This window comes from Bos mutus, chromosome 19, assembly GCF_027580195.1.
Source record: "Bos mutus isolate GX-2022 chromosome 19, NWIPB_WYAK_1.1, whole genome shotgun sequence".
Classification (NCBI taxonomy): Eukaryota; Metazoa; Chordata; class Mammalia; order Artiodactyla; family Bovidae; genus Bos; species Bos mutus.
In genome coordinates this window covers 12,984,887-12,997,763 of record NC_091635.1, presented here as the reverse complement: position 1 = coordinate 12,997,763, position 12,877 = coordinate 12,984,887, and the positions used below count along the sequence as shown (strand labels likewise).

Genomic DNA, 12,877 nt, shown 5'->3' with positions numbered 1-12,877 from the left:
GTATCCCCTGCATTGGCAGCATGGAGTGTTACTCACTGAACCACCAGGGAAATTCCATACACCTCAATGCTTTTTAAAAAGTTTTTATTTTTTAAAAAAATATTTAAATTTTTTATATTTTTAAATTATGAAAACATGATAACACATTTACAGGAGACTTGGAAAATACAGAAAAAATACATCTAGTTACATATAGTTCCAGTTTATGATAATTATTTTTCAAGTAGATAAATTAAGATTTTTAGTTGGAGTTTCAATGTCAAACTCTCAAAAATTACTAGAATGAGTAGACAGAAAAGTAGGATACAGTAGATCTGAGAAGCACTACTTAATTCAACATAATTAAGATGTGTACAATTTTCATACAACAGCACCATATACTTCACTTCTTAATGATGGTCATTTCTGAGTTGATATTAATTTCTGTTGATATTAATTTCTGGTTGATATTAATTTCTGTCTTTTTGCTTCTCTACATATTCTTATTTTCCTATAATGGACATGGGTTTTGCTGTGAGAAAAAACCCTTGAAAGTCAGAAAAAGCAAAAACCCAAATCCAGCGTTTTTTCCTCTGACTCTTTTCTGGTTTACTTGTGTGTGATTGGGCTTCCCTGGTGGCTCAGACAGTAAAGAATCTGCCTGCAATGCAGGAGACCCAGGTTCAATCCCTGGGTTGGAAAGATCCCCTGGAGAAGGGAATGGCAACCCACTCCAGTATTCTAGCCTGGAGAATCCCATGGACAAAGGAGTCTGGCGGGCTACGGTCCATGGTGTCATAGAGAGTTGGCTGCGACTAACACTTTCACTTTTTTTTTCACTTTTTTTGTGTGTGATTACTCCCTTCCTGCGGGCTTCCCAGGCGGTGCTAGTGGTAAAGAATCTGCCCTCCAATGCAGGAGACACAAGAGAACTTCTGGGTTTGATCCCTGGGTCAGGAAGATTCCCTGGAGTAGGAAATGGCAACCAGCTCAAGTATTCTTGCCTGGCAGGCTACAGTCCATGGAACCACAAAGAGTGGGATATGACTGAATATGTGTTTGTGTGCACACGCACACACATGCACACACATGCACACACTCTCTTTCTGCAGCCAACATCACGCCTTGCCGTCTGTTACCATAGCATCATACTCAATTGTAATTACTGGGTGGTTGTGTGTCTTCTACCCCAGGTTTTGAGTTCTTTGACGCAGGAGTTGTGTTTGTTCATCTGTGATCTGGAGGATCTGGCCTAAAAGCAGTGCCAGATAAATATTCACAGGACAAATCATAAAAGGACTAAATGATCAATAATGCAACTGAGATGGGGGAACCTGGGTGGGGAAGTTAATGGGGTTGGAGGATGTTTAGAGAAAACTCTGCTGTCACACTCAGGTTGGCGTGGGCGGATTTTAGGCTAAGTGCGCAGGGTACAAGAGTGCATTATTGACACAAACAGAGAAGTCAGATGTGCAGGGAAAAATGGAGACTACCTTTCAGACACACACATTCTGTGATGGAGGAGATCTCTGGACCAATGACATGGTCAACAGCCGTTAAGGGGAGTGTTTGAAGCAGCTGAGGGAGGGGTTTGCTTAGAGACAAACATGAGGGAGAAAGAGAGGCAGGTGGGCTGCATGGAGGGGAAATCAGGTTAGCACAGGAGGTGGAGAATATGGTGGTCATCGAAGAGACAGGATGAGGAGTGGCAGGACGCAGTGGGCCCGCCCAGAGGCAGGCAGGGCACGTCACATGGATGGACCCTGCTGCAGGGGATCTTAGGCAGATGGGGGATGGTGGTCACTGCAGATCTTGATCCTTGAACCCCTGGGGTTAAGTTTAGTGAAAGTGACTCCAGTGCCTAGGACGGAGGAGCCAACAGAGGAGCGGGAGAGAAGAGTGGGTGGGGTACTCACAGCACTGTGTCGGTGGGCCTGCATGCTCCTGGATGTTGTCTGCCCTCATTCAGTTGAAGCCGCCACACGTGGCTGCAGAATCTAATGCAGAAAGTGAACACAAGCAGCTCCATGCTGGTTCGGATGCACACTCTCGTTCCTTGGAAATGGGCCATCGCTTGTGTCAGGAACTCCTCGTCCTGAATCTCGTACAAACAGTGAAACAATTGCAGAGAGTAATGCTCACGCTGGAGTTCCAATTCAGCCCACCGCAGCAGTGACTCCCGCTTTCTCTCCCAAGACAGCTTGCATTGGAAAATGTTCTCCATCTCTCTCGATCCTTGCTCACTCAAAAGTCCGGATAGGAAATGCACGGTTGGTGCCCCAAACAGGTTATTGATCCCATATACTTCTACCAACTTTTCCATGCTTCCAGTGCTGTTAGGATGGTCACTTTTGTCCCCCATGTCCCCTAAGGCAAAGGACACTGCTGCAAAGAACTCCTGGAAACACAGGTGAATGAAGCTGTAGTTCAGAGATGTGGGGTGTTTTTGAAGAACATCCATCTTTAAGGGAGTGGCGTTGATGACCCCATCTAATCCATGCTTCTTGAGGTCCCCTGGACTGAACAGAGTCTTTCCTTGACAGATACCTTCAGCAGCAAGAGTACAGAAGCCCCTCAGCTGAGTGCCCAGGGGCTGAGCTTGGATAGCTTGGGCAAGGTAGTGCAGATAGAGGGCTGTCATGGTCTGCGACCTCAGTGAGAGTTCTTCCCCTGCCTCCATCTGCTGCTTCAGGCAAGTGCAGGCCAGCCAGGACACCAAGGGCGTGAGGCACATGGTCAAGAGTGCTTGGTTTGATTCAACCACGCTAAAGGCTCTAGTTGCTTGGCTTTCCTCTGTGAAATATTCATAGAAATAGTCCTTCCTGGAAGACTCGGAGAACCCCAGGACCTCCACCCAACATGGCTGCTTCAAAGAAGGAATGAACTTCTGCAGAGCTGCAGTCCGAGCTGTGATCAGCAAGGATGCCTCTGGAAATATGGTTTTCTCCACCAAACTGCCCAGCAGTGTCTGCACAGGCTGCTGCTGGCTCCGGTGCAGACAGAGCTCTGCCCTCTTCTCCTCTGAGACCCATTCCAGTTCATCTAAACCATCGAGGATGAAGAGCAGCTGCTCCGGCTGAGACTGGACCTGTCCAGCGGGAGCCACAGAGGTGGACTGGTCTTTTGTGATGAGTTCCTCCAGACTTGTCAGCTTGGACGTGGCCAGCTCTCTGCAGTTGAAGTAGAAGACATGCTGGAAGTGGTTCCTGTATAGCTGGCCCTCCTCCCAGGCTCCTCTTATGTGCCTGGCCAGTGTGGACTTCCCAATTCCAGCAACTCCATGCAATATGACTGTGTGAGGCCCTTCCTGGGAACCCAGGTCTGAGCCAAATAAGTCTCTGACCTCAATCAAATGCCCTTGCCCCTCAACCACCCCGTGATCCCAGCTTTCCCGGTTCAAGGACTCGTAGTCTTTGTGGTAAGGAGTGTGTAGAAGTAGCAACTGCATGAATTTTGGGTGCAAATCTTCATTTTTCCATGACCAGGTGGAGCAAGGTGTCTCTCTCCTTTGATCCTGGTATCTCTGTCTGCTTCCTAAGTAAGGGAGGGAGAGATAAAACATAAAGGTATAGGATAGGTTTGTTCATTTGTCCCTCCTTCCAATACTCAACAACTGTGTTTTGCACCTGCTCAAGCCACATGCTGTGCTGGCTGCTGATTCAGAAATAAAGGAAATAGAGACTAGAAAAACAGGAGAGAGGCTGGTGAGATATCTGCACTCCCACATTCATTACAGCACTATTCATGATATGGATGCATGATACGAAACAACCTAAGATGTTTCCGTGGATGAATGGATGGATAAAGGTGATATAGTCTATTGATCTAGGTATCTACCTATCTCTCTCTAATGGAATATTATTCACCCATAAAAAGAAGGAAATCCTGACGTTTGTGATAACACGGATGAACCTGGAGGGCATTATCCTAAGTGACATAAGCCAGACAGAAAAAGACAAATATGTATGGTATCACTTATATGTGGAATCTAAAAACAAAAAAATTTAACCTTATAGAAACAGAGAGAGGAATAATGGTTCCCAGGGATGAGGGGGTGAGGGAAATTGGGAGATGTTGATCAAAGAATACAAAGTTTCAATTTTAAAATGAATTAGTTTTGAGGCTTTGATGTACAGCATGATGATGATAGCTAATAATACCATACTGTATGTTTGAAATTTGCTAAGATAGCAAATCATAAGCATTCCCAACACACACACACACACACACACACACACACACAGGTATTCAAGGTGATGGATGTGTCAATTAACTTGATTGCAATAATTGTTTCACAATGTATATCAAATCTGTACACTTTTAACATAGTACAATTTTATTTATCAATCATGCCTCAAGCTTGGCTGGAAAAACCAACGAAAAAGAATTCAGCATTAGGAAAAGATGTATTTCTTCTGAATTGGTCTTTTCTATTCATTGAGCAGGGCTTCCCAGGTGGTACTGTGGTAAAGAATCCACCTGCCAATGGAGAAGATTCGGGTTTGCTTCCTGGGTTGGGAATATCCCCTGGGATAGGAAATGACAACCTATTCCAGTATTTTTGCCAGGAGAATCCCATGGACTGTGCTTGCCATGGAGTTGCAAAGAATTGGACATGACCGAGTGACTGAGTGCACATGCATTCTATTGAGTAATAGATATTAGGTAACCAACCCATTGTCTTTCCATTTTTGCCCTAGTTGCTAGATGCTCAGAATCAATGAATGTTTTTTGTAACAACTAATTAACCTCTTGGCTTTCATATTTACTTCTTCATGTTTAAGGTTATTGCTTTTGTATGTTTTGGTAAGATGCCTCTTACATATTACAAAATTCTTCCTTCTTTTCTTCTTTTTCTTCCTCCCTCCCTCTGTCTTTTCCTTCCTTCCTTCCTTCTTTCCTTCCCTGAATGGGAAAAAGTATGATTAATTAAGTCAGTTAATTCATCTCCAACCTGGGTCACATTTTAGGACCATGAATTCTACAAGTATACTCCTACCTGGGTGTGGAAGGGATCATTTTAACAAAACATCTCTCAGATTTCAAAAGGGACTTCTCTCATCATTGAGATCAATGTTAAGAAGATGCCTCGTGCATGTCCTAAGCCACTTCAGTCATGTCTGACTCTTTGTGACCCTAAATACTGTGTAACCCACCAGGCTCCTCTGTTCATGGGATTCTCCAGGCATGAATACTGGAGTGGGTTGCCATGCTCTCCTCCAGGGGATCTTCATGACCCAGATGTCAAACCCACTTTTCTTACATCTCCTGTATTGGCAAGTGGAATTCTTTACCACTAGCACCACCTGGAAGCCCTTAGATGACAAGGGAAGCAGAACATTAAATGTGTGGATGGTGGCATTTAGAACCAAACATGGAACAACAGACTGGTTCAAGTTTGCGAAAAGAGCATGTCAAGGCTGTATATTGTCACCCTGTTTATTTAACTTATACCCAGAGCACATCATGCAAAATGCTGGGGTGGATGAATCACAAGCTGGAATCAAGATTGCCTGGAGAAATATTAATAACCTCAGATATGCAGGTGACACCACCCACATGGCAGAAAGTGAAGAGGAACTAAAAAGCCTCTTGATGAAGATGAAAGAGGAGAGTGAAAAAGCTAGCTTAAAACTCAACATTCAAAACTAAGATCCTGGCATCTGGTCCCATCACCTCATGGCAAATAGATGGGGAAACAGTGGAAACAGTGACAGACTTTATTTTCTTGGGCTCCAAAATCACTGCATATGGTAACTGCAGCCATGAAATTAAAAGATGCTTGCTCCTTGGAAGAAAAACTATGAGAATCCTAGACAACATATGAAAAAGCAGAGACATTGCTGACAAATGTCCATCTAGTCAAAGCTATGGTTTTTCGAGTAGTCATGTATGTGTGTGAGAGTTAGGCCACAAAGAAAGCTGAGTGCTGAAGAATTCACGCTTTTGAACTGTGGTGTTGAGAGTCCCTTGGACAGCAAGGAGATCAAATCAGTCAATCCTAAAGAAAATCAACCCTGAATGTTCATTGGAAAGACTGAGGCTGAAGCTGAAGCTCCAATACTTTGGTCACTGGATTCGAAGAGGTGACTCATTGGAAAAGACCCTCATGCTGGGAAAGATAGAAGGCAGGAGGAGAAGGGGGAGACAGAGGGTGAGATGGTTGGATGGCATCACCGACTCAATGGATATGAGTTTGAGCAAGCTCTGGGAGTTGGTGATGGACAGGGAGGCCTGGCGTGCTCCAGTCCATGGGGTCGCAAAGAGTTGGACACAGCTGAGTGACTGAACAACAGCAGTGGCATTAGAGAGAGTAGAGGCTGAATTCCATCTCTGCCATTCTGAGAGTTTATATTTTCCAGCCTCAGTCTTCTTATTTCCAAGGTGGAATAATAATAACATCCATCTCATGGAGTGGTCGTGAAATTTTATACTGTGCAAGCAAAGCACATGGCACAGAGCCTGACACAGAGACGGTGTCCACCTGACTCGCTCTAGGCCACTTGGGGGCTGAGGAGCTCAGCAGAAATGGAATCTTTCTCTTCCGACTCTAGGCCAGTGCCTGTCCACTAACCAGGTGATGTGTCTTCTGTACTGGATAATACTCCTGCATTTTAATTTCCAGGGGCTTCCTGGAAACAGTGCCTTAGGCAGGTGGAGAGATTCTGGCAGTAGGATTTCTTTTTTATTTTTTAAAAATTGGTTTTACTTATTATTTTTGGCTGCACTGGGTTTTCATGGCTTTGCGGGCTTTTCTCTGGTTGTGGCAAGCAGGGGCTCCTCTTCGTCTTGCGGGGCTCTGGCTTCTCAGTGCAGTGGCTTCTCTTGTAGGGCATGGGCTCTAGGGCGTGTGGGCTTCAGTTGCTGTGGTGCACTGGCCGAGCTGTTCTGCAGTATGTGGGATCTCCCTGGAATGGGGATCAAACCCAGGTCCCCTTCATTGGCAGGCAGATTCTTAACCACTGGACCACTAGGGAAGTCCCAGCAATAGGATTTCTGGAGAGAGGTCTCAGGTGTTTGCCAGACGCTTTCTGCTCAGTGTAGCAACCTGGCCTCCATCCATGTCATTGCCTCACCACCGCTTTCCAGAGGCTCAGCAGGGCCTTACCTGTGCAGCTGTTTCCAGATGTTTCAACCAGTGGCCATACAGTCCCAGGACCCTCCTTCTCTCTGGGCTCTGGACAGGAATGACGTGGGATTTCACAGGCTCTCAGGACTGCGGTGGATGTGGGGTCATTGGGTAACTCTTGGCTTGGTGACTCATGATATGGGGAACTTGGAAAACCTTGGTAAATGCTTGGGGAAAGGTCTTCAGGGGAGAAAGGAAAGAAAGGACCATTTATTGAGCATCGATTTCAGGATCATACGTTTTAAATTCTCACAAAAATCCTGTGAGATGGTGTTGGTAATCCAATTTTTAAAGTCACAAAGAGAGAGGTACAATTTAATTCTCTTAACGCTCTGAAACTTCCTCTATCAGGTAGAAAGATTTTGATAAACCTCTTGGGGAAGGGAGTTAAGGTGCCCATTTCAAGCAACAACAAATAGTTACTAAGTGGCATTCTAAAGTGGTGGGTCCTCTTCATTGCCAGGCACCGTTTTATTTATTAAAAAAAATATTTATTTATTTATTTGGCTGAACCAGGTTTTTAGTTGCTGCTTGTGGGTTCTTCTTTTTTTTAAGTAATAAAAGTTCTTTATCAGTTTTCACAATCAATACCCAGACAAAAAATAAAAGATAATTACAATCATGACTTGTGGGTTTTTTTAGTTGTAACATACAAACTCTTAGTTATAGCATGTGGGATGTAGTTCTCTGACCAGGGAAAGAACCTGGGTCTCCTGCAGTGGGAGTGGAGTCTTAGCTGCTGGATCAACAGCGAAGTCACTAAATGCTTTATCATTTTATTCAGACACTGTTTTGCCAGACAATGAAACTCAGGGTACGCAAGTTGGGAGCAGAGGCGAACTGCTCTGTGTCTTCAATTAAGGAAGAGTCAGTGAGACTGGGTAGTGTGTGCGGGGAAGGACAAGAGAGAAGAAAGCTGGTAGGGGCACAAGAGGGGACCTTTGTGGGTAGAGAGGTGTGAAAAATCTAACACTTTTATTCTACAACATCTTGTAGAGTCTACATCATATATCTGAACTTCTGTGCACATGGGTTATTTTAGTGTGGAGTTCAAGATATGTAAATTCTGTACTGTGGCACGGGTTGGTGTGCAGAGTAGAAAACTGAGTAGATCAGATGAGGAAATTGAGACATAGGAGGATAAAGTGATTTGTTCTGTGTCATAGAGCAAGTGGGTGAAGTCAGGGTGGAAAGTGAGGGCAATGGAGCTTGTGAGCATCACTGTTGAGGCTTGGGAGTGCAGTGGTGAAGAGTAGGCATAGCGGGAAGGGGAAGGGACTTCTTTGGTGGTGCAGTGGTTAAGAATTTGCCTGCCAATGCAGGGGACACGGATTTGGTCCCTGGTCTGGAATGATTCCACATGCCGCAGAGCAAGTAAGCATTAGAGCGACGACTACTGAGCTTGTGAGCCTAGAGCATGTAGTCCGCAACAAAAGAAGCCACTACAATGAGAAGCAAGAGCACTGCAATGCAAAGTAGCCCCCACTTGCCACAGTGAGAGAAATCCAGTGTGCAGCAACGAACACCCAGCGCAGCCAAGAATACTGGAGTGGCTTGCCACTTCCTCCTCCAGGGGATCTTCCCAACTCAGGGATCAAACCTATGTCTCTGGCATCTCCTGCATTGGCAGGTGGATTCTTTACCACTAGCGCCTCCTGGGAAACCCAAGCTGGGGATGGGGACCTTCAAACAGCAGCAGCAGACGGAGGGATAAATGACTGCACCAGGAATGGGTGGTTCTAGGCTCCAGCCCTGGCTCTGTCTCCAGATGCTATGTGAACTTGCACTTTGATACTGGGACGAGAAGAGGAAGAAGCCTGGGTGTGGCTGGGGTTTGAAGCTTGGGTGACTCAGGATGATGGAGGCCAAAATAAGAGAAGTCAGGAGAGGGAACCGGCTTAGGCTGAGGGGTGAGCCTACCCTTCTCTAGGGGGTTTATTTGGAGAACCGAGTCCTCCTTGGAACTTTTTAAACCACCCTGAACCCCAGGATCTTCATAATCCACTGAGGTTGTGAGCCGAGCTCTGCCTGGGCAAGGACCACATTGCACCAGGTTGGGGGAGATTCACTGTCTGACCGACGTGAGTCTCAGCGTCCCCATCTATCAAATTGGAAGGAGTGCAGTCTCAGCAGAGGGATGCTCCTGAAAGATCATTTTTAGGCCCACTGCGCCCACCACCCTGGCTCCTGGCTCCTCCAGCCTTCTGTAGTTCCTTCTGACTGGGTCCGCATGGAGTTACAAGCCCACTGGCTGCCTCAAAGCCGCCCCCCCTACCCCACACCTCAGGGCCCCTCAGCAAGCCTCACCTTTCCTATATCCAGATGCGAAAATTAGGGGGCTTGAACTCCATTTCAGTGGGTTGAGCACTGGTTGCTTAGGCTTGCAGAATGTCAACACTTTGGTGGAGGTGGGCCAGCTGGGAGACTCCAGGTTGGGTGCACTTGGCGAGTGGGAGAATGAGGAATACAGGGCTGTGGGGAACAGACAAACAGGTTGGAGGATTGCCAGGGGAAGGGGCAGAAGCCAGGGTTGAGGCCTGGGTTCTTCAGGCAAGAAGAACAAGAGAAGTCTTCTGTCTCAACCAATAGAGGTCAAGAGGGAGACCATTACAGCCTGCCTCTTGTAGGAGGATGATTTCCTGATGCTGCTGGACAATTCATCCTGATTTGGGATCCAGAAGATTTGTATCTGTGTCCTGGCTCTCTTTCTACCTCCTCATGAAAGTCAAGCCCCCTCTGTGTGCCTCTCCTCGGTGGGGTGAGGAGTCCCACCTCCCAGGGCTGCTGATTAGTAATAATAACTGCAGTGACAGCAACAGTAGCAACAGAGTTCCTTTTTTTTTTTTTTTGAGTACTTAGTACATCTTAGGGGCTTCCCTCATAGCAAAGTCAATAAAGAATCTGCTTGCAATGCAGGAGACCCGAGTTCGATTCCTGGGTCAGGAAGATCCCCTGGAGAAGGAAATGGCAACCCACTCCAGTATTCCTGTTTGGGAAATCCTATGGTCAGAGGAGCCTGGCGGGGTACAGTCCATGGGGTCGCAAAGAGTCGGAATAAACCACCACTAGACTCTTAGACTCTGTGCTAAATATTTAATATGAACTATCTCTTTAACCCTTACATAGTTGAGGAGGTAGGCTCTTACTCTCCCATTTTACAGATGTAGAAACAGAGGCACAAAGCAGTGAAGTGACTCACCCGGTGTGGCAGTGCCTGGTTCCCAAGTCCATGCTTATAACGCAAGGCCAGGCAAGTGCCTGCTTAGGAGTCGGGCATGAAACCCCTAACCCTCGCTTTCAGTTGCCCTTCTGAATTCCAGCCTTCTCCCTCTCTGGCCTTCTGATCACCCCTTCCAGGCCCTGTGAGGACCACATGGGATCCTAGGAATCCGCTTGGCTAGAAGAGGAATCCAGCAACCTCCCCTCCCCACCCCAGCAAGCCTCTTAGCTGCAGGCTGGCCTAGGTCTGGATGCCCCCTGATCGGGCAGTCCTAAATCACCGCCCAGAGGAAGGTGTGTGTGTGTGGGTTCTCTGGTGGGGGGTGAGGAGATTGACAGTGGGCAGAGAAGGCTTTGTAAGCACCTGAATTCAAGTCTGTCTCTTCGAGGGTCTTGGTGCACGCCCCTTGCTCGTTCACGTGTGGTCCCTTGGTGTGGATGGCCATGCACTCGTGCTGTACCTCCTTCATCACTGAGGGGATCATCATGATCTTCCGGCTCCTTGGCTTCTCTGGTTGAGCATGGACCACCTCAGGAGACTGCAAGCGAGGTTCCTCATCAGGCAGCCAAAGCCGGAGCTCCTTCAGCTTCTGTTTCTTCTTTTCCTCCAAGTCCTCCAGGCTTCGGGCTTCACCGGCCATCGCTGCTGGGCTGGGAGACCTTGGGGGTGTCAACTACAGATTGGCACTTGCCATGGGCACTGGCTGTCTACCTCTACAAGGATTAAATCATGTGCTGCTGCAGCTGCTGACCTTTAACATCCCCTGAAGGGAGTTCAGGATGGAGACCAGGGATAGGGGCCTCTGCGCTCGAGGAATACCTGGCAGAACAGGTCTTCAGAGCGTTAGGTCTTTTCAGGAGCTGATTCTTATGAGCCCAATTCTTGCATCTCCTCACATCTAGAAAAGCACTAAAATCCTTCATGGGGAGGTATGCTCCTTGTGACGAGCAGAAACCTGCAACTACAGGTTGCATGAACTCCCCCTTTATCAAAATCACATATATACTGACCTTCCTCTGTCTCCCTCTTTGGAGCAGTTTCTCAGCGCTATCTGAAATGCTGTCTTCTGGGCTGCAGTCCTCATTTTGCCTTCAGTTGCCTTGCAGCTCTCAGGTCATTTTTTTTTTTTTTTTTTCAAGTCAGCAAGGATGTTTATGGGGAGGGGGTGGATGTTGGGTTGGTGAGGAAAGTCAGGAAGGCAGAGAATAGCAACTTCCTTGACCTCTACCAATGCAGGACTCCCATGGGGATCACTGCTCTTCACCTGGCAAACTCCTATTCAGCATTTAGAATCAGTTTTATAAAATCCCAGGGCATCTGCTGATAGACTTTGTTGGGACAAGGGAGGGGAAAAGGAGTGGGAGGAAAAGCCATAGGAAGAGGGGGGTCCAGAGGGGGCCTGGGAGACACTAGAAGAGGTCAGCTTCCTGGGTGCCAGGGTGGAGGGTGAGGTCGGTCAGGAGGGTGAAGCGGCAGGGCTGGGATGGTGGGAGAGATGCTCTGGGTACTTACTGTTGTGTGTCCCTTGGAGTCTTCCTTCTCCTGGGACTTGGACACATGGGACCAAGCCTTGATGTGGACAGGAGGTAGGGGCTTTCAGAGCCAAGGGTTGAGTTCAGAGCTGTCTGCTCTCAAGTCTCCTCAGATCTCTCCTGGCCCTGGGTCACTGACCTGGAAGAATAGTCCTCACTCTGTCAGAGCAGGCATGGGAGTCACCAAAAGGACCCACTTGAGAGTGCAGCCTGAGAGAGGGGGGTCAGGACAGGCATCTTCTGCAGCCTCTCAGTTTTCAGGGCTTCCTGAACCCCACTGCACTTCCTGCCATGCTAGGAGGTGCACCAGGGTGTGTGTCCCAGGTCCAGGGGGCTGCCTGCTTTGTGAGCAGCTCGGCACGCGGCTAGTCAACATTCCTGCTTGAAAGCGGAACAACTCTGCCACATCTCAGCAAATCTGGGCCTCTGGGGAGTAGGCATGGACTTTCTTCCTCTTTTGTAGAATCCTCAGGGTTGGAGACTCCCGGCAGAGGCACGATGTTACCTAACTCAGTTCCTGTTGTGTAATGGTTTCTGGCCTTAATTGGCTCTGGGCTGGAGGGGACCAGGCCCAAGGAGCTTCACTGACTCCTCATGTGACTGATACCTTTCTCTGAACCTCACTTTGCTCATCTATCAAATAGGACATCATAGGTTTGCAAACAGGCTCCAATTAAATACTGGAGTGGGTAGCCTTTCCCTTCTCCAGGGGATCTTCCCAACCCAGGGATTGAACCCAGGTCTCCCTCAATGCAGGTGGATTCTTTACCAGTTGAGCCACAAGGGAAGCCCAAAAGCTCTTAGTAACCTTTAAAAATGTTATATTTAAGTGTTAGTTTTTTTTTTTTTTTTTTTAGTGGTTAATAAGCACAGTGGAGGACTTTATGGCACGAGGTATAGCCAGAGAGAAGTGTTTTCTTTTTTCCCCCACCCAACACTAACTTTCTGGATACCAGCTAGGGTTCCTTCTCAATTCACTTCTTCCCTCCTTTTTTTTTCAAGATTTAAAGCATTTAT

At 47.2% G+C, this 12,877-nt stretch overlaps 1 protein-coding gene across 8 annotated transcripts in view; it reads right to left on the bottom strand.

The window, feature by feature from the left end:
• The window catches only part of NLRP1 (NLR family pyrin domain containing 1), a 34,634-nt gene extending 22,374 nt beyond the window's left edge, over positions 1-12,260 (bottom strand). For 4 of the 8 annotated variants that reach the window (XM_070389279.1, XM_070389277.1, XM_070389280.1 and 1 more), the window contains exons 1-5: positions 11,841-12,260; positions 10,692-10,987; positions 9,416-9,580; positions 7,088-7,288; positions 1,896-3,513 (exon numbers count right to left, since the gene is read on the bottom strand). In XM_070389279.1, the coding sequence (XP_070245380.1) occupies positions 1,896-3,513; positions 7,088-7,288; positions 9,416-9,580; positions 10,692-10,987; positions 11,841-11,887 (2,327 nt within the window). In that variant the 5' untranslated portion in view covers positions 11,888-12,260. The remainder of the gene's footprint in view (positions 1-1,895; positions 3,514-7,087; positions 7,289-9,415; positions 9,581-10,691; positions 10,988-11,840) is intronic. The other 4 variants (XM_070389281.1, XM_070389282.1, XM_070389284.1 and 1 more) reach the window with 4 other exon arrangements.
• Between the last annotated feature and the right edge of the window lie 617 nt (positions 12,261-12,877).